A 27,261-nucleotide genomic window follows, 5' to 3' on the forward strand; every position below is an offset into this window, starting at 1 on the left:
CAGGATAGGCAAGATGCTAAATGCATCGTTTCCGTGCAACCTCCATATGACAGCCAACAAACTCTTTTTGAACACCAGTTATTAAATAATTCAGTCAATAAATCTGAATATTCGGCCAGTGTTTTCGAACCGCAACGTTCTGACCTGTCCGGTGTTGGTCGTTTTAATTGGCTATCTCGTACAAGCAATGCACATCATCGATTTGGAGATGTTTGTCAGCGACGCTGGAGTGAGTTCTGATCATGAAATACACCATTATTGTTCATTACAATGCCGCGGATGGCATTGTCATGCTGTTCTGATGCAACAACAGGAAAGGATCGGCAGTATTCATGGAGAAAAAAGTGCATTTACACAATCAGCTGAAGGCAATTACAACCCCCCCCACACACACACCCCTTGTTGTGAAATAACAATAGCTAATGGCCGAAGCAGTATTTGCAAATGGTTATTGTTTACCAGATATGGAGAGTGTTCAAAACATCTGTGTTCTATTTCCCATTGAAGTATGGTTGACATATTTCAGAGCAGTTCTGTGTGTGCGCGTGTGTGTGTGTGTGGTAAACACAACTGGATTTCCGGTGGGCTTCTTTAATATTGCCTTTTCCGTAAATGTGACATCAATTAAGGTCAGTGGCTCATATTAAGTGTCAGCCTGCAGAACAAGCTTTTCATCATGAGGCAAAGTCATAATTCAGCAAAGCTGTCAAAAAAACATTTATTTCACACATCCAAATTAAAAATTGTGCTGGTGCCGCGGTCTACCGCTGCCGTCTCGTGGTGAGACGGTCACCGGTTTGATTCTAGTTGAGCTGACGACCCTGAGGGAATGAATGGTTTCATGTCTCTATATGGTATGTGAACGAAAGAGTGAATGGTTGCATGTCTTTATATGACGTGAATGAGTGAATTCATGGTTTCATGTCTCTGTGATCGGCTGGCGAGCGTTCCAGGGTGACCCTGCGTCTCCACCAATGACAGCTAGGATAAGCTCCAGCAACCCAGAGCCCAAGATAAGCGATATGGATAATGAATGAATGATTCATAAAGCACAGCATACAAGGAGGCTCCCGACTTTATCAACGTAATATGTGTAAAAAAAAAATTATTCATTCATTTCGTCGGACTCTGTTGACCCGTTTTAGTTTACCGAGCCGATAATCCGCCAATAATTGAACTGTTAACATCCCCGAGGATGTCCGAGTCTCTGTCGTTCGCATTAATCCCCCGGCCTGCCAAATAAAATACCTCGGCGGCGGTGAGGTTTTTGTCAGGAACAATGAGGCAGCCCTCCGCCCCTCTCGGCCTCCGGCTCGACCCGAGAGTTCCCCCCATTCAAAATCGTCAATTCTCAATGGTAGGCACTTCTGTGAAATAAAGGGAAACACTTAGTTACCCACGGTCGCTTTTGAGGTGGGCCGCTGTCGCTTCCGAAAACCGTACGAGGACGGTTCTCACGTGCGAGGTCAGCGGAGAGGGAGACTGGATACGGAAAAGCAGACTTAATCAATCATCGGGGGGGGGGGGACTGGACTAACACACGCAAATTGAATTTAGATATACACACTGGAGCTGTCCTCTCTGGCCTGTGGGAGTATATCTGGGAGTCTGATCACAGTACAACAATAGGGAGGCACCTGCTTCCTCAGCTGAGCATGGGAAGCGGCCTTCCTGTGAGGAAGCGGTTGGTAATGGGATCATCCGATGGGAAGCAGCCCCGCGAAGCGGCGAAGTAAACGGACAGCGTGGAGGGCGACACGGGGTGGAAGTCCGACGAGGAGGAGCGGCTGTCTCGCCGAAGGGTGAACATCACCGGTGACATCTACCGCACACCGTTCCTCCCCTCCGGTCAACATGCTTGTTATTATCTCGACTGTTTGCGAGTCACAAACACTTTAAAAAAAAAAAAAAAAAAAGTGGAAGTGGCCTGGTTTGCTTTTTGGGGACATGCCACTCATATCCTCTTATGAAACCCTGCAGACGCAGGCGTTTACAACATCTCGACGCGTGTTATGATATTCTGGAAATGCAGTGGAAAATTTCCAGATATTGGCGGATGACAGATTTGTGAAATTTTTGGATCGCTTGATGTGTTGTTGGTGAAATTCATGCCGTGAACTCGTGTGTTTAGGCCATGAAATGGTTATTATTACTGCGTTATTATCGCGACTAAGCGTGGAAGCACATTGATTTTCAACTCCTCCGCAGTTACAATGCTGCAAAAGGACAAACACTACTTTCAAGTCAGTGTTGTCTGACGATGCCTTCCATGTGGAGCAGACCTGAACCGCCTCTTCAAGACGATCTACAGAGAGCCAACATTCACCCGTGAGCGAGAACTTGGTGACAATGGCGCCTTGACTTTGCCTCGACCAATCATTGATGAACGGACAGACAGGATAGGAAATGCGGTTTGGATGAGAGAAGTGCATGGTGCGATAACTAGCCAGTGCTATCCAGTGCTATCTCCCAGCTCCATTTCTATTCACAGATCTGTTTCTTGATTGAAAAAAAAAGAAAAAGAAATAAACCCCGAAACCTTGCCTGTTGCCCCCAGAAGGTGAGATTTTTAAGCTTTTTTTTTTCCAACTTTTCATCCCTTTAGCCCGGCATCACGATGCACAGTGAACAATGACTCCTCTGCATCCAAATATGTCCTACTTATTTGAGCCCTTCGCCTCTTTTATTACCGTTACTTGTCGTCACCGAGCCCCGACCCCGGACACAGGAGTCATCAGCTCTGACTTATTAGTTCCTTCCACTCTCACTGGGCTTCCATCCAGCTCTTCGCCGGCCCTCACAATGGCTGAAGCCCTCGGCATGAGTATCCAACACGTGAGGCTTCTACGCCTCCGCTCACCGCTACTCGGGACACCTCTTAGACACAATGTGGCTCTGGGGAAGTGAGGGCTGGTGAGAAATGGCTGACATGGATACATTGTTTATGTTTTGAAGCCGCTGGAATCATTGTTTGATTGTTGCTGTGGTGACCTACATCCCTATGCCCCCCTCCCCCCCATCCCCCCAAAACCACATCGGTCTCTTGTGCCTCTTCCCTATCGCCTTCCCTGAAAGCGAGGCCACTGACGCGGTGCGTTCGGGCTGTGGTTGAATGTGTGTGTTAGTGTGTGCACTTGATAAGGCTGCACTCTGTGCGGAGGCGTGTGTTGACTTATATTTCTTGCTTTTGAAGTCATACGGGAATTTTTTTTTTTGCATTCTGAGGGAAATTTTGAAAAACATTGCTGATGTCATTTTGAAAACGACCCTTTAGATTTTCCGAGATAATAATAGCATAAAAGAAAAAAAAAAAAAGTTACCAAAAAGCTATATTGTCACGCTGTTGCTTCACATGGGTTTAAATACAAAATCATTTTAAAATTCTATCCTTTTTTTTTTTCTTCACATTTCTGAATAGGGAGACACGCAATCTTGCTTCATAGTGAGTCGGTTTTTCGTCAAGCCGACACTCGACCGTTGTTCTCGCTGGCGGGACCTACCCCTTATGTCACTACACGTGTAGTATCGGCAGGGTGATGTCTTCATTACAGAACTGAAACAACTTGCCACACCTGGGTTGTCCTCACTTTCTGCATGAAAAACAGTCAAATATACCGGCGCGCTTAGAGTTTAGAGACTGTGGTTGAACGCCTGATCAAGTCATGGATGAAGACGTGATGGAGAACTGTTGATAGCAAGGCTTTATATTCCCTTTAACGCATCACACTGTGTTACTAGTATTGTCTAATGACGAATAGATGGATAGATAAATTAAGGACATGCTCGATAAAGATGTTTTGCAGACTTGTGGCCTCCCCCGCAATGATTTTAGGCAAAACTGCTCAACAGGCATTCCATTTATTCACACTCTTCTGCATGATTTTCGCAACTATGGTGACAACATAACAGCACGGGCAAATATCCTGTTTTGATCGATCATCTTCTTAGTCATGTTTTCACTTGTCTTTGTGTAAAAAACGGTCAAGTCAGATTTTATTTCTTTATACATCAGTTGTCTGATGACTTTTTCCATGTAGAGCAGATGTGGACCGTACTCTTTAAGACAGTTGTACCCATACAACGGCCCGGGGGCCGAATACGGCCCGCCTCCACATTTTGCCCGGCCCCTGAACAATACCGGAGATGCATTATGATTTTATAATCATCATGCAAATAATAATGCAAGTATAATCATAATGAAATCTACTGGGAAAAAGTCCGTTCTACAACCATACTGGTAGTGAAATGTGTTGTGTTGGTATCAGCTTGGTTTCATAGCCTGCTTGCTCTCTGGTTTTCACAGTGAATTTGATATGAGAGGGCTGCAAACAATTGTGTCTACAAGAAAGTTAATGTTCCCTGGTTGTTTTTTCAGTGAAAAACTTGTAAAGGGTCATTTGGTTATTATTTATTTCATTAATTGTGTTATTTGTTTAATTGATAATGTTAGTATTTATTTTTTATGATTTTTTTTTTTTTTTCCTGTCAAGATCACAGAAAAGGTTAATTTTTGGTTATGTGTAGCTTCCTGGAAAACGATAAATGTTTACGTTTAGACACCTCTGCGATTGTAGCACTTTTTGTTACAAACTGGCTCGGCCCCCCGTCAGAGAAGGCAAAAGTTATTTGGCCCTCGCAGGAAAAAGTTTGGGGACCCCTGATTTAAAATAATCTTGCATCAAACATCCCCTCGACGTGAACAAGCACTTGGGGAAAGCCGCGAGGAAACAACCATTATTTACTAGTGCAGAAACTTTGGACAGATCCTGTCTCAATTTGGGTGGCCATCTGCCTCGACCGGGAGATTGAGAGTAAGATCGAAAGCAAGAATGTGATAGAGACAGGAGAGGGGTGTGAGGGTTGGGAGGGACAGCTATGCTGTCATGCTAATAATAAAATTAGCACTAACAGTTACATGCTAATAAGTGACATGATACAATAGCAGCTTTAATATTTTTGTTCTACTATATGGCTAGCATGGGGTGTGAAACTCATTTTCACAGAGGGCCACGTCAGCGTAATGGTTGCCCTCAAAGGGGCACGTGTAATGGTAACGGTATAAATCTAACCAAATGCAACGTCAAAGAAATGTAACTACTCCTTCATGTTAAATAACTCTGAATTTATTATTCATTCAATTCCAAAATGTTACATATGCATTTTCATCTTTCTTGAAACAGCCTTCCATCAGAATCAGCTTTTTTCTTCCTGGAGATTTAGGGATCATTTGTATTTCTCAGTTTTACTTGTTAAAAATGGCATTGATATGGATACACTGCTATCTAATGGCGGGACGCCGTCATTTTGCGGGTAACATGATCAGCATGAATTGTGGGAAATGTAGTTTGTGGTCAACGCACATGTTTGACCTATTTATTTTGAGACAACCAGACCTTTTAAGATATTCTCAAGGGCCACATTTGGCCCACGAGCCTTTAGTTTGACACGTGGCCTAGCAGGGCTGCAGTGGTACATCAAGCCAGGGATTTGGCGGGAGACATTATTAGATCGATGGGAATAATCAATCTGTTGACGGCCTTGTCTTCCCTCTGCAGACGACCTGAGCAGTGACTATGCAGCACACCTCATGCACAGAGGACAGGATCCAGCACGCTCTGGACCGATGTCTAGATGGCCTGAGACAAAGCTCGGCAGCGGCGAGCCAATGGAACGGTGAGATATTCAGAGTCCAGAGAAGAGGCAGACGCTTCATTGTGTCAAATGTTATCTTTCACCTTATCAACAGTTTGTATCTGCGTGCACTTTATATCTTATAGTTTGTTTACTGTTTAATGTAAAAGTGCACTGTCCTGTTTAATTTGCACTCTATTATTATTTTGTTAATTTTATGTCACCGTATGGTACATGCGGAGAAATTGACAATAAAGCTGACTTTGATTTTTTTATGTTATTTATTTATTTATTTTTTTTATCAGGGTTGATTTAAGGACAGTATTTTCAAAGAAATAGGTTAATTTTATCTCTCCTCGCTTTCCTGACACCCAACAATCAAAGGTCATCGCTAATGTTTGGACACCAAGGTTAGTAAGGTTAGCTAACCCTCACACCACGAGGAGGCTGAGGGCGATAACGCGCGCCCTGCTATTTTAATCGAATTCTGCTGTAGCTTATCTCAGCCATCACTTGGCAAGAGGTCAGGTTCATCCTGGAATGGATCGAATTTATTACAACCAATGAAGAGAGGCACCCTCTTGAAAATGAAGCGCTTTTTTTATTGATTTATTTGTCTATCAATCACTGTTTTATTTGCTACTTTGATGACGGTTGCAGGTCCAGATGTGTGGCAACTCTCGATCCGACCATGTGATGGTCTCGATTCGACCCCCCCCCTCCAAAAAAAAACAAAACAGAGCCGGTTTGTTTTCGGCAAATCGTGGAAAACATAGAAAAGTGAAATCCAGAATACGAAAACATTTCCAAAACCAGCCATTGGAGTCAAAGCCTGTCAAAAAAAACATGGCATGAGCCACAAGCATTTGTAAAAGTCCATCTTTTCTTGCTTTGCCTGCACGTGGAGGGTAAAGGCTGGATGTTTGCGAGTGTCTGAGATGCTTGTTTACTTAATTATCGGCTGCTGTAGGAAGTCGTATAAATAGACAGCTGGGAGGAAGCGGTGACACCGACCGCAGTGAGAGTGAAGTGACATGAAGGCTCATGATGGTGTGATATAGTATGCCGTTACTGTTCATTAAAAAAGATTGCTTCTTCTCTGGATTTGGGCTGGTCCCTTCACCACAGGGGTCACCATAGCCAATCACCTGCCTCCTCTTTCACACCGACGAACTTCCTGTCCTCTTTCACTTCTCTATAAATCATCCCCCCTGCTTTCCCCCTAGTCCTCCTACCTGGCAGTTCAAACCTCAGCATCCTTCTACCTGGATCTTCACCATCCCTCCTCTGTCCAGGTCTAAACCATCTCAGTGTGACATCTTTAACAGCCAACACGTGCCATCTGATGGGAGAATCTCAACATCACATTTGGATTGGCTCCTTTTCCTGTTGGATGACTTGTTAGAAAGACAGGCTGACTTTTTAAGTGTCTCCCGTGCGGCCAAACCCATCAGCTGTTCAGCGCTTACGATTTTTTTTTAACCCTTGTGTTGTCTTTCGGGTAAAAAATGATGCAATACCATGTTTAGCTGTAGAAAAAACACCTTAACCTATTTTTTTCCAACTTGAAATTTTATGACTTTTCCTAAAGAGACCCCATAATTAGAAAAAGTTATACTTCTTTTTTGTTTATGTTTCCAAGTGGGCTGTACACTGCTAGGGTCCAAAGATTGTCTTATGGGTCATTTTTGACCCGTAGGACAAGGGGAGTAAATACAATGTTAAGATCGCACGAGGGTTAAGGTTTCAACCAACTTTTTCAACAGATAACAAACAAGGGAACCTTGCATTGGAGGATGTGGCTTGAGTGAGGTTTGGAAAACTATCCCGTGTTACAGATGTTCAGGAGTCTTCGGCGCAACTTGAAAAAACAGGGAAAAAAACAGGATGATCTCAGTCAATGGTTTTAGACAATTAGTAATGTGTCTACTGGGCATTTCTATGTTTTAACAACTTCAGCGGTGGACAAGCTTGCTCCAAACAATGGGTGTAAAACATATTCTGACACTGAAAAAGACACCTTTGTATCTTCAGCCCTCCTGAAAAGATTTTTTCCTTTTCAGTTCTGACTTGCTCGGCCGACCAGTCGATGAACCGATGGAGCCTGGAGGAGCTGGTGAGGAGGGACCCGCAGAACTTCCTCATTCTTTTGCAACAGATAATTCAAAAGGCCAAAGAGGTGAGAAAAGAAACGGTTCACTGCAAGACCATTCCCATTAAAGTTGAAACAGAAGCACTGTTTTGACTTAACTTCTTCTTTGCCGGCCGCCCCCGATGTGCGTGAAGGCTCAGGAGAAGTGCCGATACGAGCTTGTGGCTCCTCTGGCCATCATGTTCACCTCCACGCTCCTGCAGGTATGAACATCCTCTTTCAGGTGTAACTGATAATTGATGGGAAGAAAGAAAACATGTCACCATTTTACCAAGAAGTCCCATAACGTCTTTCTTCCCAATTTATTTTACTTGATTACGTAATTTTACTTCTGCTTTATGCAAATTGCAAACTTGTGTGTGAGTCATGTATAAAGCTTCCCGGTGGCCGATGAAACCTCTTAACCGTCAGCTGATGAATCAAAATAAGCCGAATGTTATTTAATTCAAAGAGCCAAATGGGTTTTTTTTTCCTGGTTGTTAAATGCCACCAAGAACTCTATTAAAAAAACAAATTGAAAATGCCAATTCCACCATACAGTAACGAAAAGTCAAGAAAATAATTGTCAAATCCTCATTATTTGCCAAAAATCCACCAATAATATGAGCCCTGATGCAATTGTTGCTTTGCTCGCAGACGCCCTACTGCCCTCCGGACATGGAGCTGCTGGAGGAGGCCATCGAGGTCTTCCATGGCTTCCTCACATGGCCTGAGCCTTACTGCAGCGTCTGCACAAACCTCCTCTCCACTTTGCAATTGGAGATGAAGGCGCCTGGTAAATAAAAACATTTATACACATTCTAAAAGCCGCACTCGCTCTGGGCGCTCGGAGAGGTTGCGTCCCGTTCCAAAGCCTGTCTTTGCTCTCCTCCTTGTGGCCGTGACGAGAAGTGCGACTGCATCGAGGATTCGCTGGACTTCCTGTTGTGTTGCATTGTCAGAATGGCATATCAATGAAGTAATCACAAAGTTCTTCATTCATGCTCATTGATGCTGCCACCGCAAACAGTCTGCTTCCCCTGCCCGACACTCGTGCACAATTCCTCGTGATTTCCTGCATCGTGACACTGTTGCACAGTGAAACCCACGCAAGGACGCTGCTTTTTGTAAGTCTGGGACGAGTGTCCGGACTAGTTTGAGAAAATAGAAAAAAAGCAGCACTGCTTTTTAAGAGCATTTTTTAATTTTAAAGCTGTAAGTTTTCAACTTGTCACTGACTTAAATTAAATCACTCCTTGTTTCTAGTTTCATCCATATTATCGTAATTTCCTATTTCTATGTATAATTGTCAAATCAGATGGAGAAGCTGCTTGACATAACAAGCCCAAAAAACTAGTCCAAACATGACAGAATACATTTACAGTAACATTGTCTCATGTCTGTTTATGTAATGTGTAACTCATGGATAAAAACAATCACGATTTACCGTGAAGATCCTTTTGACGTGTTGTGATTCTCTTTTCACAATGGCTCATTTGTTCGGTAACTCAGTGGAGTAGCGGCTTGTCACGTTGCCTGTGGAGAGTCTCAGTCATCCAGGTCATGGTGAATTCTTGTCGAAACCTACTTGTCTTTGGAACTGGACTTGAATTTTCTTCATTGAAGAGGTTTCTTTGGTTTACAACTAAAGAAGCCTCTCAGATGAGATATGAAACGTCTTCAAGTGAAGAAATTCAAGTCCAGTTGCCAAGACAAGAAGGTTTTGAAAAGATTTGTCACGTTCTATCTGTTCCTGAGAGACTGCTTTACAGACTGACGCTGTTTGCTGTTTCCCGGTCATATCACAAAAATCAAATTCTTCTTTCCCCGTCAAAGGGATCTCGTTTCAGAGACTTGTCAGAGAAGAGCAGGACCTCGACACCCTCGGCCTGCGCTCCAAGACGATGTATGTCCGCTCGAACTTTTGGTCTTTTGATGATGCGTGGGCGTGACCTCTGACCCTCTCCGATCCAATCGCCCTTCAGGACTGTGCTTTTGATGAACCCGAGCGACGTGCCCGCTGACTTCCTCTCCGTCGCCGAGCAGCTCAGCCGCATCCAGCACTCGCAGAAGGAGACGTACGTCACCCTGATCAAGCACGCCTTCCAGTCCACGCTCGGCACCAAGTATCCCCTGCACAGTGTCCAGAATGCCCTGCAGGTCTGTGCTGCCACCTGTTCTGCAAGACTCAATATTTGGGATATGCAGTCGTCCTTTCAGATGCTAATTTACTTTGTTCTAGGACTGGGTTCGTGTGCAGATTTTTTTCTTATCTTGAAAGAATTTTCTCAATTTAAAATAATAGAAAACAAATTAATTTGAAACAAATTAATTGCAAAATAATTCACATGTGATGTCATTCACACCTACACCACATGCTTCATTATTATTTCGTGCTTAATTTCCATAGAAAGCATCTTCTTTCTGGGTTCACCACTTGCCTCACCACTTGCTTCCTTAGGGCCCATGATGATTATTAAAAAAAAACCACACACAAAATAGGCACAAAGATATAAATTGATGCCACGCACCCTAATGAAAGGAAAGGTGTACAAGACAGTGGTGAGACCAGAGATGATGAATCGCCTAGAAACAGTTACAATGATGAAAAAACAGGAGGCAGAACTAGAAGTCGCAGAGATGAAGATGCTAAGGTTCTCTTTGGGCGTGACCAGGATTGATAGAATTAGGAATGGGTCTATCGTCTATATATATATAGAGGAATAGCACGTTCTATGTTTTGGAGAAAAGGTCAGAGAAGACAGACTGAGAATGTTGGGTCATGTACAGAGGAGGGATACTGAATATATTGGCAGACGGATGCTGGAATTGGAGCTGCCAGGCAGGAAGTCTGGAGGAAGACCAAAGAGAAGATTCAGGGACATAATGATAGAGGTTAAAGAGTTGGTTGGTGTGAGAAAGGAGGATACAGAAAATAGGGTAACATGGAGGAGGTTAATTTGCTGCGGCGACCCCCGAAGGGGAAAGCCAAAAGGAGAAGAAGTTCTTTTAGGTGAGAGCACCAAATAACGCCAATTCAGATGACGCGGCGGTGTCATGATGCGTATTTGAGTTGCAGGAGCTTGCTTGCTGCATACTGCACGAATTTTGTTTTACTCTCTCTCTCTTATTCTTATCATGATTTTTTTTGTCATGTCAGAGATAAGATTTGGTGGAATCGCACTTCGTATCTTAAAATATTCATATTTAAAGTGACTCGTATTCTAAGGGGCCATTGTACTTCAGAAGTTGGTACAAGATTAGTTTGTAAGTTTAGTGAGTTTATTTTGGTCTTTTCAACTTTTCAACTTGTTTAATCACCCTTGTTAAGCAAATACATGTATAAACAAATAACTATATATATTTATGTATTATACACACACATACACATACATTTTTACGTATATAAGGGGGGCATAGTGGTTCATTGGTTACAACAAAAGGGTCCCTGGCTCTGGACATTTCTGGGCGGAGTTTACATGTTCTCCTGTGTGAGTTTCCTCCTGGTTCTCTCATTTCCTCCCCACAGTCCAAAATCATGCAGTTGGTTCATTGGAAACCAGACATATGAATGAGTGAATGGCTGTAGGTCTCTCGTCCAATGACAGCTGGGATAGACCCGAGTGCATGATATGCTATACAGATAAAGTTTAGAAGTACTTCAAAATTGACACGTAACTTCACAGAAGCCAAGTTACCTTCTGCTGCTATTTAAAGAAGGGACGTGTACCTGTGTACCTTTACAACAACATCCCACGAATACCCCGCAGGCTAAAAATGTGACCGAGCTTGGAGCCATCTTCTCCACGGTGAGTGACATCTTGGAGAAGGCTACAGCCTTGAGCGATCCCCAGGAGGGACGCAGCCACGTCATCCAGGGACTGGAGGAACTGAGGGAGAGTCTGAGCATACCCACCTCCAGTAGAAGAAAGTCTGATGGCAAGAGAATCTTTTACCATCCAGCTTTTTTCCATGTTGGAGTACCTGGTGTGGTTTGGCGTCTAACTCCCTGTGCATTTTCTGTTGACCCTTTTAGGGATGCTTCAGACGTTACCCCTTCCAACCGCCAAATGTTATATGTTCCATTGGGAAAAGGATAACTTTGGTAAAGTACCTATCACTGAGACGTGCAAGAATTATTCTCAGCGACTGCATTGGTTTGATTTGTGTCTCGTTTGATGCCTGCAGATGTTCTGAACAACCTCCTGGAACATGATCCCGATGACGTTGTTACCAACGGGCAGCTGGAAGACAGCAGCATTGACGAGTATGCGGAAGACGATTTGACGGAGATTGACATACAGGATGAAGAGCCGGAAGGAAAAGAAGAGGACGAGCAGGAGGTGGAGTTGCCCGCAGTGGCCGCCATCCCGAGCGGCCGAATCGACCATCACCGCGCCTCTACGTTCTCCACCATCTCCTCCTTGTCGACGGCCTCCAAAGACTCCATGTTTTCCACACTGTCAGTGGCCTCGGAACAGTACGGCTCATCTCTCTTTTCTATCACCTCCGGAGCCGATAGTGACTTTTGTGAGGATTTTGACGACATCTGTTCTTCTCCCGTCCCGGAGAAATGCTCCCCAAAGTCCACCAAATCCTCCGCTCGTCTCAGCCAGCACTTGTACCGATTCTTCACGAAGCCCAACAGCCCCCGGCCACTGTCCCGCGTCAAAAGCTTGGGAAACACGGAATCAAAAGATCTCCCGATGGTGCAAAAGAAACGGTCCAACTCTCTGCCCCAGCAAGTACGCTCGCGAAGTTCCGAATATATCCTAAATTCACAGAACCAGACTCAGAAGCACGTTTGCTTCCGAAGGAGGCCTATCCTCAGCATCGATGAGGACAGTAAGAATACCACGCTGAGGGTGGTGGTGTTTGGTACGGATCCTGTCGCGGGGAAGGTGGCACGCGCCTACAACAGCCTGCGGCAAAAAGAGAGCTCATGTCCGCGTCTCAGCAAGGCTTTCAAACTCCAGTTTTACTTTGTGCCTGTGAGGAAAGACAGCACGAGGACTCTCAAGTGTCCAAGTCCTGTTGTACGATCGCCGAAAGAATTGTCCCTGTCTAATGTAAGTGGAGAAAAATGGCAACCCGACCTTCGCATCCACTCCACTGTTTGGCTAAACCCACGTGGTTCAATCAATAGTTAAACAACTTTTTCAATTGTGTGGTTTTAATTCATGCGTCTTCTCAAACAGGATCTTCTCCTCAATGGGACGATGGACAGCACCAATGACATTGCTTATCTGCTCGGAATGTTGGACCCTTGGTATGAAAGAAATACTCTAAGCCTCCTAAATTTACCCGCCAACATCGTCTGCCAGGTAGAGACCCGAATTTGTCACATCGCCAGATTTGATTTTGCTAAATAAATCACAGTGAATTCAATATTTTGTTTTGTGTTTGCAGCAAACATCAAAGACCGAGTCCAAATCGTACGACGGCTCGTACGAGAAACGTTTGCCCATCTTGGCCGATTTGGTCCTTTACTACTGTCGCTACGCTGTTCGGCCAGCTCTGATCCAACTCTACCAAGCTGAGGTTTGACACACTCTGTCAAAACAGACACACGCATCACACACACACACATCATCACACGCAACCCCGAGATCAAGAGTGAACTGATTGGGCGAGGAGTTGAAACCATGTCCTATTGGACACTTACGATGGACAAGAGTTAATCAAGTCAAAATTTGGACTACACATAAGATGATCCACAGAAACCCAACATCCCCCCATGAGCAACAACACCAAGGACATATTTGTCTTTTACTGGTGCAGAAACATTGGACACATCCCAGCTCAGTGCGGACGGCCATCTTCCTTGACCAGTTTGGGTAAAAGGAAGGACTGGTTGAAAATGCTGAAAATGATAGAAAACAAGAGTGTGCTCCCGACAGGGTGGGGTATGAGAGTTGGGAGGGACGGGCAAGGATGATCTCATACGAATAATCACAGTAGCACTGCTAGATGCTGGAAGCTGACATGATATAATGATAGCTTTAGTATTAATAAAAGAAATAATAATTGTTTACAGCTGGCAGGACAGCAGAAGTAGATCAAGCGAAGCCCCTATATAATGTTTCGATAAAACATTGATGATGGGACATTCCTGTAGACAGGATAGGAAAAGTGAGAGGCATGAGTTCCTGACCCAAATCACTGCGGCCTTGCCTTGCATGTTTTTTTAAGCTACAATTTAGACAATCACTTTGGATGTGAGTCAATGGCAGGGCAAGACATCCACAATGCAATGTTTCTATTTCAAACACATCCCAGCCTCGGCACGGTCGTAAACACAAGTAAGTCTGTCTGTGATGAACGCTGAAAATAACTCAAATTAGACTGTTCTGAGACGGTCGTCTGACCACGGGATGTTTTCCTTGTGTCTCACAGCTGACGTTGGCCAGCGGAGAGAGGAGGACCGAGGTTTTCGTCCACTCCCTTGAGTTGGGTCACACCGCCGGGACACGGGCCGTCAAAGCAATGGGTGAATACAACACACGCAGTCAAACGTGGGAATGAGTGCACTATTACGCCCTTCCGTGCAGTCGATTGAGCGGTGAACTTGAGACCTGACGAGATTTATCGCAGAGGAACACCGGCGGCACTGTCACTCATTTTACTTCTACTTTTGTGGTGTGATTGCATTTCACTTCTTTTAAACTGGCAGAGAAGTCAAACTTCATGGAAACACTTTCTGTAACTCTTTCTGTAACCCAGAATGCCATTCCTTTAAAAAAGAAGAAATGTCATCAAACTGTAGTGCCAGATTGTTTTAATGTAAATATTTGAACATTAGTCACACCTTAGACCAAATTTTACACTTTGCTGATTTTGTTAAAAAAAAAAATTCCCACCTTGTCTAGGTACTGCAAGTAAACGTTTTGGCATCGATGGAGACCGAGAAGCGTTGCCCTTGATTCTGGATGTGGTTTATCACAGGGTGAGTGGGGTTCTCCTTCTATTTCCATTAAAATGTTTGTCTAATAACACTATAATAATTGGACTTGAACGCTGTACATTGGCAACATCATTTTTATGAGTAAGAATGCCAATACTTCAGGGGTCATCTGTCATCTTCATCTAACCCTCTCTTCTGTATCCTCTAAACAAATCAGCAGCAAACCAGCTAACTTCTTTTCCCCTTTCCTTCCATCCATAAATCCCCTCTCTGGTCTTCCTCCTACCTGGCAACTCCAACCTCAGCGTCCTTCTGCAGTACATCTTTACTGTCCCACCTCTGTACATGGTCCACCTCTGTACATCTACGTCTGACTTTATCTCCAGAACCTATTCCATCTCTGACTCGCTGGAGCATCATCAGTATGCTTGTATAACTCAAGTTGACTTGGTATACGTCTCATCGCCTTCCATCGGAAGTGATATATATAGTTACCAAACACCAAAAGATGTGTTAGCAACAAGTGTACACCCTGACTTGTATGCTTTATCGAGCCAGTTGAGCAGCGGTGTGTCCTTTTCGTCCGCCCAGGTGGTGATCAGCGGGAGAAGTCAATGGAAGAGAGAGACTAAAGTCTGCACTTCAGTTAACCTAACCAAGGCCTGCAAGAATCCCGAGGATTTAGGTACGCAGCTCCCGATTGGCACAATGATCTGCGCAGAGGTGCATCATGTCAGCTGTAGGTCACACGATAACATTGATACTTGTGGTCCGTCAGACTCAAAGATGGAGTGTCTTCAACTTACCATGACAGAGGTTCTTAAGAGGCAGAACGGTAAAAGCAAAAAAGGCTTCAACCAGGTGGGCTTCTACAGATATGCTGCACCATCTGGCACTTTTCAGCAGCTTCCCCTAAACATTTCTTTGTCATGATCTGCTTCGACAGCAGCTCAGTCTGACAGAGGTGAAGGTGGACAAGATGCAGCTTAGCGGCGACGGGACAACCACCTTTGCAGTGTGTCTGGACCAAGACGAGAAGAAAATACTGCAGAGTGTTGTCAGGTATGACACTCACACACACCAAAGGGAGATTTCACATGGGCATACAGTGTGTGAAGGGTTTCCCAGGAAGTGTTCTGTCAAAGGGTTCAGGTTCTTTTTGAAACTGTGGATGAAATCCTTGTTGAGTCTCCATGTTCTCCACTTTTTGAGAGTGAATGCTTGTATGTCTGTAAATGACATGAGTGTTTATATGACCTGTGAATAGAAAAGAATATGCTTTTAATTGTCCCACGGTGGGTAAATTTCAATTCACACAGCAAAGGCTGGGCATTGCAGTCAAAGTAGTTGAGTAATAAACAGTAGCCTATGAAAGGGCTCACTAAACAGTCTGCCAACGGGGATCATCCATGAACAAGAGCACACACAGGGTCACCATCATCTTCTGGGTTTGTGATTTGTGTAATTCTCCTTTTGTCTCGTGAAGGTGTGAGATCTCCGTATGCTACAAACCGGACAGTTCCACCGACTGGCACCTGAGAAAGGCCCAGCTCTCATCTCAGATCCAGCCGCTCCACCCGACCTTCTGCTCCTTGCTCTGCCTGCCCATCGTCACTTTCAGCGGCGCTCTTCCCTGAAAGCGTGAGGAACCGGAACCTCCCTGTGGTTCCCACACGGGTCATGTTACCTCTCCTCTCACGGTTTAGAAGACCCAACTTTGGCATCAGCTCGAAGTGTGCAAGACGAAAGTCATTTTAACAGCACCGAGTTCCGGGAAGGTGTTGTGTACAACTTCCTCTGGCCGGGGTGTCAAACCTCAGGGCAGTTACTTGAAATGAACCATTTCAATGAACACACGGGCATCAGGAATCTGCAGAGAGTCGTCACGAAACAAAACAGCAGGGAGTCGGTGTGACAAAGCTGGACTGGATTTTCAAACTGAAGAGCAAATTTCCAAAAAACACATGACCTTGTATGCTTCAGAGCTGAGAGGAGGCCAGAGCAACAATCATATCAGTGTAAATACTGTCATTCTGCACATGCATGGCAACAAAAAAACATGTAATGAATCAGCCTGACGCCTACGGGAAAGACGAAGCTTTAACAGAAATGTTAAACCAAAATGTCGGAACACTGATCGTCCTCCATGGACAAGACGATTGTGGGACATCCTGCATCTGCGGGTCAGACCGATTATTTGAATGCATCCAGGGCTTGATGCGATGAAAAGTGGAAAGATTTTTTTTTATGGCCAGTTTCCTGCATATTGTAGCTCGCTTTCACTTTTACGCTCTTATCCTACCATTTTTTTTTAGTGATTTTAACTGATAATACTTCTCACAAGGAGTTGCCATGAGGTCACTATTTAACTGTAATTACAAGCAGCAGGAGGCGCTGTGGCTAATAGACGTTTGTCGTCAGGTGTAATCAAATTTCCTCTCATAGTGCAGAGGTGGCAATATTTGTGATGTTATTTATTTTTCGCTCAGTGATAACATGGATTTGACCTGAGGCTGGGGGGGGGGGGGGGGGGGGGGGGGATGAACACATGCATTTGCTGTGACAAAGCTGAGAATGCATTTGGGGTAAAATAACCCTTTTTTTGATTTCAGCTCTGGAAGATTATAATGTTTTTTTTTTTTTAATATGCATTGTCTTATTTCTTAAGTAACTGACCAACACAGAAAAAGAAGCACTGCAGAAAACTCATGTAGAAATGAAACACAGGGACATTTGATGAAAATCCATTTGATGATTTTTAAGGTACATTAACATATAGATGCATATATACATATATTCTTACCCAAATTTGGGAATTTGAAGATTCGCCACTTTTTGTATGATTGTATGTGAACCAGTTGAATAAATGTTTTTATGCTTTACATCGACATGTGTGATCTATCTATCTATCTATCTATCTATCTATCTATCTATCTATCTATCTATCTATCTATCTATCTATCTATCTATCTATCTATCTATCTATCTAACTTGCGTATGGTGCCATGCCGCCATGCCATTGGTCGGCCGCTTTTGTGGGCGTGGCCAAAGGCCAGCCTCTTGTGTTCAGGCGGCGTCAGTGTCTGGCAGTCAGTCAGTGTCAGGCTGGCGAGACGGACAGACGCCTGTCGCTTCACCGCCGGGGGAAAACCGCCTGTCCCCGGGCTCGTCATCGCAGATTTTAAGGGGTGAGTTTTCCTGGAGAAATTCATAAACTCGTATATTGTTCTAAGTACATGGAAAAGAAATCGGTTATTTTGCAAATAGGGAGAAAAGTGCTATTTTTTTTTTTTTTACACGCAGGCAGGTCGTGCAGGTAAACTAACCCCGGTGAGTGTGTTCGCGCTAAATATTTATATTTGAATGTTACTTTTTGCTTGTTTATTTGAATCTTGTTAAGTCTTAGTCACTCACTATTTATGAAAGTGACGGTCAGCTTTGTGACCTCAGCTGGAAACTCTCCACGCACCGTTAAATTTAGCTGAATGCCTGCTTTGACATTTAATCCATGTTATCAAAGTATTGGGAATAAAATAGATATAAATATAAAACAATAGTAAGAATCTGGGAGTGGCAAACTGTTTATTTTCCTCTTCAGTCAACAGAACTTTGAATACCAGTGCCTGAGTAACCCGAAAAAAAAAACCAAAAAAAAAACAAACCCAAACTCTTTGCTGTTTTGGTCTAAAAGCACAGCTAGATTTCCTCCAGCTTCCTTGTTTTATTACTGGACTTCCTGTTTCCAAATTTAGGCTTAAGGGGGATGTAGGTTTGCTCCTGTGCATGCACTTGTCCATTCATGTGTGTGTGTGTGTGTGTGCATGCATGCACAAGACCCTTTTGTGCATCACATTTTTCCTCATATAGTGAGATCAGTAGCTCAGTCTCTGAACTCTTATTTTCACCATGGAAACCCACAACAACTGATGGCAGAGCCAAAACCTCCGATTCACTCCAGAAGTAGTCTAATTCATAACGATCTTGCTCCTCCCTTTAGAACAGGAAAGGTTGCTTTGCCCGATTTGAGTCATCATTGAGTGGACGGATAGATTAAATGAATTTTGTTCCTCGAAGAGATTGTAGGTTAATACACATGGCGGCTTCTGCTTCAACAACAACACATACTATATTATTCAGATGTGTGAATGACAGATTGAATGTTTACTTTTTTCCGTCACATATGAATGAGAGGGTGAATGTTGTATGTTTTTATATGATGTCTGAATGAGAGGATGAATGGTTTTATGTCCCTATATGACATAAGAGTGAATGGTTGTACATCTGTATGACGTGTGAGTGAGTTGATGAATGTTGGATCTTTATATGAAGTGTGAATGAGAGGGTGAATGTTGTATATCTCTGTATGTGACATGTGGATGTTTCTCCATTACATTGGAATGAACGGCTGAATTTTGTATGTCTTACTGATGTCTGGATGAGAGGATGAATGTTGTATCTCTATATGACGTGTGAATGAGGGCGAATGGTTGAAAATCCCTATATGATGTAAGACTGAATGGCTATAGAGCTGCATGACGTGTGAATGAGTGGTTAAATGTTCATTTGTCTGTTACATGTGAATGAGAGAATGAATGGTTTTATGTCTCTATACGATGTAAGACTGAATGGTTATACATTTGAATGATGTGTGAATGAGAGGGTGAATGGTTGGATGTCTATATATGACATGTGAATGAGTGAATGGTTGAATGTCTCTATATCATGTGTGAGCAAATGTTTGTATGCCTAAATATGATGTATTAATGAAAGCGGGAGTTGATGTTTGTCCATATATGACATGTGAATGAGTGAATGGTTGTATTTCTCAGTATGAGGTGTAATAGACTTTATATGATGTGTGAATGTGAGGGTGAATGTTATATCTTTCTATATTGCATGTGAATGAGAGAGTGAATGGTTTTATGTCACCATATGATAGACAGAGGACTGGTCCTGGTTGAGCCTGGTCATTCGCCCAATGACAGCAGGGAAAGGCTCCAGTGAAACCCGCATGAAAACCGGTCCAGATAATGAATGAATGTGTTTTTCCAGTTAACATGAGAACCAGGATATAGACAGTTTCAGTTAAGAACCATTTTTCCTTTTTTTTTTTTCTTTGTGATACCAGTGAGAGGAAGTGCAGCTTCATATTTGAACTGTTTTTAATTGCTTTCAACGGACTTACAGCCTTAATCTTTAAACAAACCTTCAAAACCAGCATGCCATCGTTTTAACAAGTTGTTAGTAACTGACATTGAACCGATTTCCTGTTACAGAGCTTAAAAATTGACTAGTTAAAGATCAAGATAAGAAAAATGTGACACTGTTGTGTAATAAGCAAGTAAGAATCAAGCTCTTTATGCAAACGTGACAAAAAACATTAACCTCTTGCAAGACGTCGGCGTCTTTCATAGCCTCGTCTGTCTCTTGTGACGTTTTATGGCGTTTTAAGGTGTCAGAGCCGAAACCCGTCAAAGGGTCTGCGTTTTTGATCCCTGCGGTGACGTTTCCATACAAAGACCCCTCAGTCCTTCTTGAGCTGTCATTCAAAAAAAAAGGCAGATTTTCTTTTTCTTTCAACAAGAAAACCGTTTAGTACTAATTAGGATCGAATAATCTTCGGGCCTGGATGTGGCCAGTGGACTCAGAGGTTTGTACGTTTAAGTGCATTACATTTGCCGCTCCGTCATCTGGGGGTTGAACCTGGCCTTTATTGAGCTGGTGGTTTCCCTTATTCAAACCTAACAGGACCTGGCTGTGCATTTTTAAATTCTAAATTGGCTGATGAGAAAGGGAAAAAAAAACACAAAGAACTCATGATAAACACCCTGAGAAGATTTCTTTTTTACTGTCGGGGAGAGGGAGGGCCACTCAATAAAGCCTTTTAATGTTCTTTTTTTCTTTCTTTTTTTTTTTTTTCCGCCCCTCGGGTCACAAAGACAACTCTTTCTTGCAGCGAGACCAAGCTGACTCTGTTGCATCCTCGGGCCACACAAGACTCGTACGCCTGAGCTGAAGTTTTAAAACCACCACTTCACTCAAATGACCTACCAGTCTCTTCATATGATGTGTTTAAGATTCACAAGTCAGGGTGTTTAGAACGGAGCTGAAGAAAGTCAGATAGGTAATCGTCAAATCCTTAGCATACTTTTGTAATCAGATTTAAACAGTGTGATGTAATGTAAACAGAGGAAATACAAGCAGTATTTACTGGACATGCAAGTTGAAAGAAAACGTGCAAATTCAAATGTGATCAGTTAAGGTGTGTGAAAGTGCCAGACATCTCTGTAGGAGCCTTGAGTGCGGCACAAAAAGAGCAGGTTGCGTCTAGACAGATAAACAGTTTAAGCACAGCAGTGGCCGCGCTGGAAGCAAAGTGCAGAGAATTAAACAATCAGATGCATCTGATTGTCCTGAGGTTGAACATAGTTCATGACCCCTGTCAGTTGATCAGGACTTAAATGGCTGTTTGGATGAACGGGTTCTTCAATTGTGACCTCCCCGGAGGGCGATCTTTGAAATAGTCTTTACCACTCGCTGTAGGCGTTTGCACTCAAAAGCAGTTTCGCTGACGAACCATCTGGTGATGTAACAATACAGCTGTAGAAGTTGCAGTGGATCTTACACGACATGCCAAACTTCCTCAGTCTCCTCAGAAAGTACAGCCACTGGTGAGCCTTCTTAACTGTCTCCATGGTGTTGAGGGACCAGGTGAGGTCCTCACGGAAGCCCTGGTATTCCACTTGATAAGGCCTCCTCCTTCCCCATATCTGCTGTCATCGCTTTCGTTTTGTGTTGAGATTAAGGTTGTTCTCAAATCCTGACACCGGACCGGCTACTTCCATCCTGTAGGCCATTTCGTCCCCGCTTGGGATCCGTCCCATCACCACGGTGTCGTCTGCAAACATTAGAATAATGCTGGGAGGTAGCACAGTCGTGGGCAAATGGGATGTAGAGGATGGGTCTGAGGACACATCCCTGTGAAGCCCCTGATGTAGGAGTCTTTGTTTTCCAGATGGGAGAGGGGGCAAAACCCAAGTACACAACAAAAAAAGCTTCCCAAGAGAAGCGGCATTCTGTTTTGCATGTCCGTCCATCCTTAACGAAACAGCCCTTCATGTTCAGTATTGTAGCTTCCGAGGCGCAGATGCTTCTAGATTCTCCTCGGGTTCATTCGGAAACCCTTTGTCCTTGTGGTGAAAGAGTAAACAACCATTTTGAAGGCGGTCCGGGGGTATTTCCAGCACCCGCATCTTATGTGCATCTACGTCTGCTTGCGCTCATCGTGTCCCTGTGACACATTTTTGAAAAATGTGGCTGAGTAACTCTGTACCCGCTGACCGACGTGCACTTGATTGCGTACAAGTCGGGTTTTATTCCGTGGCCAGGACTCAGCTCCTACATGAACTTTGAAGAGAATCTAGGGATGGTTTTCGTACTCTCTTCCAAACTCTTACCTCCAGTCGATGACGGAAACAAAGGACGTAGAAAATGCAGCATTACAAAAATGGCTTGTTCCTCTTTAAAGATTTGCCTGATAGCATAAATCAGTCATACCCAGCATTTTATTTTCTTATTCACAGGCCTCTTGTGCAAAGCCATAGCTGCTTCTACAGGGAGAAAAATCTCTAGTCCGAGTGTTTTCTATACTTTCTGAGTAAATCCGACAGCAATTGACCAAATGAACACCATAATGCCCTGGAGAATCAGCAGGAAAATTATGAAGATACATTAGCTGCTAAGATGATAACAGCTAGTTCATTATTGACATCATCTATTCAATTATTCACCCACTATCTATCCATTGTCTGACTTATCCGACTCAGGGAGTAGTTTTATTCCAGCTGTCATTGAATGAGAGGCAGGGCTCACCTTGGACCCATGGTAGGACCACATAAAGAGATATATTCTCTCATTCATTCATTATATAGAAACGTTCAACCATTCACTCCATTATTCACATTTCATATTCAAGATTCAAAGTGTTTCTTCAGAATCAGAATACTTTATCGATCCCAAGGAAGAAATTGCCTTTCATTAAAAGCAACTCCTGCTACAGAATCAAGTGGGGAAGAATCAAAATAGAACTCTATATGAAAATGAAGAATAAAATAGCGAATAATAAAAAGAGCAGAGCAGATCAAAAGAAATGAAAATAAAGTTAATGGTATTTAAGAATATATATAAATATATCTAACCTGTGTACGGTGGGGCAAAAAAGTATTCAGTCAGCCACCAATTGTGCAAGATGATAGAGGTCTGGAATTTTCATCACAGGTTCACTTCAACTATGAGAGACATGAGGAAAAAAAATCCAGAAAATCACATTGTCTGATTTTAAAGAATTTATGCTGCACCAGGCTGGGAAGACTGAATCTGCAATAGGTGAGCAGCTTGGTGTGAAGAAATCAACTGTGGGAGCAAAATGGAAGATGTACGAGACCACTGATAATCTCCCTCGATCTGGGGCTCCCTGCAAGATCTCAGCCCGTGGGGTCAGAATGATCACAAGTATGGTGAGCAAAAATCCAAGAAGCACACGGGGGGACCTTCTGAATGACCTGCAGAGAGCGGGACCAAAGTTACAAAGGCCACCATCAGTAACACACTATGCAGCCAGGGAATCAAATCCTGCAGTGCAGACGTGTCCCCCTGCTTAAGACAGTCCATGTTCTGGCCCGTCTGAAGTTTGCTAGAGAGCATTTGGATGATCCAGAAGAGGATTGGGAGAATGTTCTATGGTCAGATGAAACCAAAATTGAACTTTTTGGTAAAAACTCAACTTGTTTTGGAGGAGAAAGAATGCTGAGTTGCGTCCAAATAAAACCATACCTACTGCAAAGCATGGGGGTGGAAACATCATGCTTTGGGGCTGTTTTTCTGCAAAGAGACCAGGAAGACTGATCCGTGTAAAGGAAAGAATGAATGGGGCCATGTAGCGTGAGATTTTGAGAGAAAACCTCCTTCCATCAGCAAGGGCACTGAAGATGAAATGTGACTGGGTCTTTCAGCAGGACAATGATCCGAAACACATCAACCGGGCAACGAAGGAGTGGCTTCGCAAAAAGGATTTCAAGGTCCTGGAGTGGCCAAGACAGTCTCCGAATCTCAACCCTGTAGAAAATCTCTGGAGGGAATTGAAGGTCCGTGTTGCCCAGCGACTGCCCCAAAGCATCACTGCTCTAGAGGAGATCTGTATGGAGGACTGGGCCAAAATACCAGCAACAGTGTGTAACAACCTTGTGAAGACTTACAGAAACTGTTTGACCTCTTTCATTGCCACCTTTTTTTTGCCCCACCGTACATGTGTATTTGCAAGTACATGTATATGATAACATGTACTCATTTTGTGTGAGTAGGGGTTGTTGTACCATAAAACATTTATTGCACAGAAGACAATGGAATTATTGCACATGATGACTCCACCGACAGTGTCTTGACACTCAAAGGGAGGAGCTATACAGTGAGATGTGTTGTCAGGAAACCTGTTTCTATGTACACTAAAATTCTTATTTTGACATCCTCAGTAAAGCCAGGCAGGTTGCGAAAAAAAAAAAAATTACTGCAATTAAATGTAAGTGCAGGAAAATGTAAACGGTATTCACAGGATGTCTGTGGATGTTCTCTGTCATCCAGGTGAATTCTTGTCAAAATCTCCTTGTCGTGGCAACTGGACATTTTTTTTAACTTGAAGAAATTCAGGTTCAGTTGCCACGACAAGATAGATTTCAACAAGTAAGGATGCATGGGTTGAAAGAAATAGTACAATTGTCGAGACATGCAACCTCTTACACTCTCATTCATACGTCATTAATGCCGTCAATGAACCTCCTGCATGTTTTGAACGCATTCAGTGAGCTTCATTGTTGTCATATCAGGCCTTGACTATAACCTGTAGCATATAATAATCACTATAAAGTGCTGCTGGGATAGTGAAAGTATTGGTAGGAGGATACTGAGGTTGGAATTCCCAGACCAGAGAGAAGATTTAGGGAAGTGAAAGATGACATTAAGTTGTTGCGAGAGAAACGAGTTCAGAGAATAGGGTACAATTGAGGAAGTTGATTTGCCGCGGCGACCCCCCCGAAGGGAATAAGCGGAAAGAAGATGAAGAAGAAAGAAGGGTTTTGTTTTCAGGCCGCGGGGGGAAAGACTCCACTGCAACGTTTGACGGCTTATAATCTGCAAAATTCGGTCAAAGTGCTTCAGCTACTGCCACCGGGTTGTCTACGGCCTCGTGCAGCATCCACTATCCGTCTCGCGGTGATCTCACGTTAGAAGCAGTTCTCCGGCCTGGTCGGCTGACAAGTCGGTCCGGGCATGTACACAGGATACCGGATATCAGATAAGCCGAAACATGCATTTTCAGACACAAATGCCGCACCTCGTAATCTTACATCTTGCAGTTGCGTCCATTCTTAGTATTCTTGTCTTCATTGCCTGCACTCGCTGCAGGCATTCACATTAGTTTCACATTTAAATACATTCCAGTACATGGCATGTGTATTTACAATTATATTTGCAAATATATTCAATGCAAAAAATGAATACTTTCCTTTGCAAGGGTTTACAGCATAATTCAGGAGAAAATGTAAGAATGGCGAAGTGACTTATTATGGCTCTTTTTGTGTGAACCGTATGTGATGAGAGGATTTTTGAAGTTTGTATGTGTTCTTGTGACACACGCATCGTACGTGATGCCGTGACACCGACAGACTATTGCGCTTGCAAAACCCAGCGTCCGGGTTATTAACCAAAACCAGGAAGAGGCAGCTGCTTGCAACCCCCCCGCCACCCACATACACACTCACACACACACACACACACACCATCTACGTTTGAAGTGCTTTTACAGTCAACACACCAAGGTTTTTGTTTTTTGTTTTTATTAATTCTTTCCATTCAGTGCACTGGATTTTTGTTTTGTTTTTTGTGACGATGGGGCTGTATTGGTAGATTTGATTATTTTATTGTTAATAATATTCGGATCGCGATCAATAAAGAATGCTCAGAAAGCTGACCCACCCACACACACACACACGCAATGCTCTTTGCTGTGACAACAGCCTGGCAACATGACATTTTTTAATTTTCAATTTAATTTCTTGAGTGATTATCAGATTCAGATTCAAAACATTTAGCGTCCTCCCAGGCATACACGCCGTGTACATATTGGCCAAGATATCATTTGCATTAATATCATTTTCATAAATAAGAAGAACATCTGTGTGTGTACTGTATGTATGTATGTATGTATGTATATGTACATATATACATACATGTATGTATGTATATATACTGTATGTATGTATGTATGTGTATATATGTATATATATATGTGTGTGTGTGTATGTATGTATTTCTGCAGAGTGCCCTTGAGTGTCAAGTAAGATGCCTTAAAGATGTATCATTATTTTTATATGATAATTGTAATTTTTTTAAATTTAGAAAGTAAATAGAAAAAAACTCCACGCAAGATAAAAATATTTGGATATCCCTCCTGACACCCACTTAGAGACCTACTCATTTGCCCTCTGACACACACACACACACACACACTCACACACACACAGGGGAGTGCTTTTCTATCACTAGCTCTTACTCTCTGTTCTTCTTGAAAAAACACACACACATGCACGCACACATTTATTCAGATGCTCAACAAACTTCCCTCCTATTGTCCAGACCCTTGCTATTCTTAGAGAAACTCCTTTTAATCTCAAATTCATAGTTTACTTCTGGATTAACATTTGCACACGTTTTTTGGGGCTGATGTAATTTGTTGTTCTAACCGTAGGCTCCAACTGCCCACATATCACCCTCCTGGAATTTGTAATTTCCAGATAGCTTTCATGTGGTGCGCATGTTCTTGTTTTTCAGGTACATCATGCTTTAAGCCTTACAAGAAACCATTTTGCAACTCACCTTTCTTGCTTTTCCTATTCCCCAATTCACATTGGGAAGCCACGCACCCTGCGTTGTCCCATATTGGGGAATTCCCAGAACCAAATAAAAAAAATCCTGAAAAAAAAAAACTCCACGGCCTGCATCATCATCTGAAATGCCCGGCCCTCTGGACGCACTTCCACACGTTCCCGTCAGGTCTTTCCTGTTTTCTGAGGTGTCTTGCAGCACGCCAGGACGGAAGCGAGCGTTGCTGTTTGCTCCCGGGTTGTATTGTTTCAAACTTTCGACCGCCGCCGTACAAGCGACCGCCGCAGGGGGGGGGGGTGGGCTGCAAAGATGGATATGTGTGTGATACAGAAAGGAAGGGAACTGCTTCTTATCCATATCCAGACTGTAAACCGTGAGCAACGACAGGACTTTTTGACCAATCTTCTTTGGACCTTCACCCATTGTCTGATAGCAACAAGCGGGCAGTGGTTATTTGCTGTGAAAGGGGAACCGCCAAAATATTTGCTTGGGTCCAAGTTGTATGCTTTTCAACGGGCCGGGCTCTTTTAAGGCACGTGCTTTGTTCAGGTGCATTTAATGCAGTGCTTCTCAATTATTTTCTGTTTCGCCCCCGCTAGGAAGAAGAAAACATTTCGCGCCCCGCCACCACCACTCTCCATCGCTATAAATAGTATCATTT

At 43.3% G+C, this 27,261-nt stretch overlaps 2 protein-coding genes across 4 annotated transcripts in view; both read left to right on the forward strand.

Annotated features, from left to right (window-relative positions):
* The window catches only part of pik3r5 (phosphoinositide-3-kinase, regulatory subunit 5), an 18,152-nt gene extending 979 nt beyond the window's left edge, over positions 1 to 17,173 (forward strand). The window contains exons 2-18 of one of the 2 annotated variants that reach the window (XM_086157158.1): positions 5,556 to 5,673; positions 7,695 to 7,810; positions 7,918 to 7,986; positions 8,420 to 8,558; positions 9,599 to 9,668; positions 9,748 to 9,922; positions 11,533 to 11,701; positions 11,799 to 11,867; positions 11,951 to 12,831; positions 12,961 to 13,086; positions 13,172 to 13,303; positions 14,159 to 14,252; positions 14,632 to 14,708; positions 15,258 to 15,351; positions 15,445 to 15,527; positions 15,613 to 15,728; positions 16,153 to 17,173. In XM_086157158.1, the coding sequence (XP_086013284.1) occupies positions 5,574 to 5,673; positions 7,695 to 7,810; positions 7,918 to 7,986; positions 8,420 to 8,558; positions 9,599 to 9,668; positions 9,748 to 9,922; positions 11,533 to 11,701; positions 11,799 to 11,867; positions 11,951 to 12,831; positions 12,961 to 13,086; positions 13,172 to 13,303; positions 14,159 to 14,252; positions 14,632 to 14,708; positions 15,258 to 15,351; positions 15,445 to 15,527; positions 15,613 to 15,728; positions 16,153 to 16,303 (2,661 nt within the window). In that variant the 5' untranslated portion in view covers positions 5,556 to 5,573 and the 3' untranslated portion in view covers positions 16,304 to 17,173. The remainder of the gene's footprint in view (positions 1 to 5,555; positions 5,674 to 7,694; positions 7,811 to 7,917; positions 7,987 to 8,419; positions 8,559 to 9,598; positions 9,669 to 9,747; positions 9,923 to 11,532; positions 11,702 to 11,798; positions 11,868 to 11,950; positions 12,832 to 12,960; positions 13,087 to 13,171; positions 13,304 to 14,158; positions 14,253 to 14,631; positions 14,709 to 15,257; positions 15,352 to 15,444; positions 15,528 to 15,612; positions 15,729 to 16,152) is intronic. The other variant, XM_086157159.1, reaches the window with a different exon arrangement.
* A 611-nt stretch (positions 17,174 to 17,784) lies between these two features.
* pik3r6 (phosphoinositide-3-kinase regulatory subunit 6) overlaps positions 17,785 to 27,261 on the forward strand; it is a 28,198-nt gene continuing 18,721 nt past the window's right edge. The window contains exon 1 of one of the 2 annotated variants that reach the window (XM_086157160.1): positions 17,785 to 17,854. The gene's annotated coding sequence lies outside the window, so the exon portion shown is untranslated. The remainder of the gene's footprint in view (positions 17,855 to 27,261) is intronic. The other variant, XM_086157162.1, reaches the window with a different exon arrangement.

This window comes from Fistularia commersonii, chromosome 12 (genome assembly GCF_037954325.1).
Source record: "Fistularia commersonii isolate RoL2024-O1a breed Wild chromosome 12, RoL_Fcom_v1.0, whole genome shotgun sequence".
In the NCBI taxonomy this organism is placed as follows: domain Eukaryota; kingdom Metazoa; phylum Chordata; class Actinopteri; order Syngnathiformes; family Fistulariidae; genus Fistularia; species Fistularia commersonii.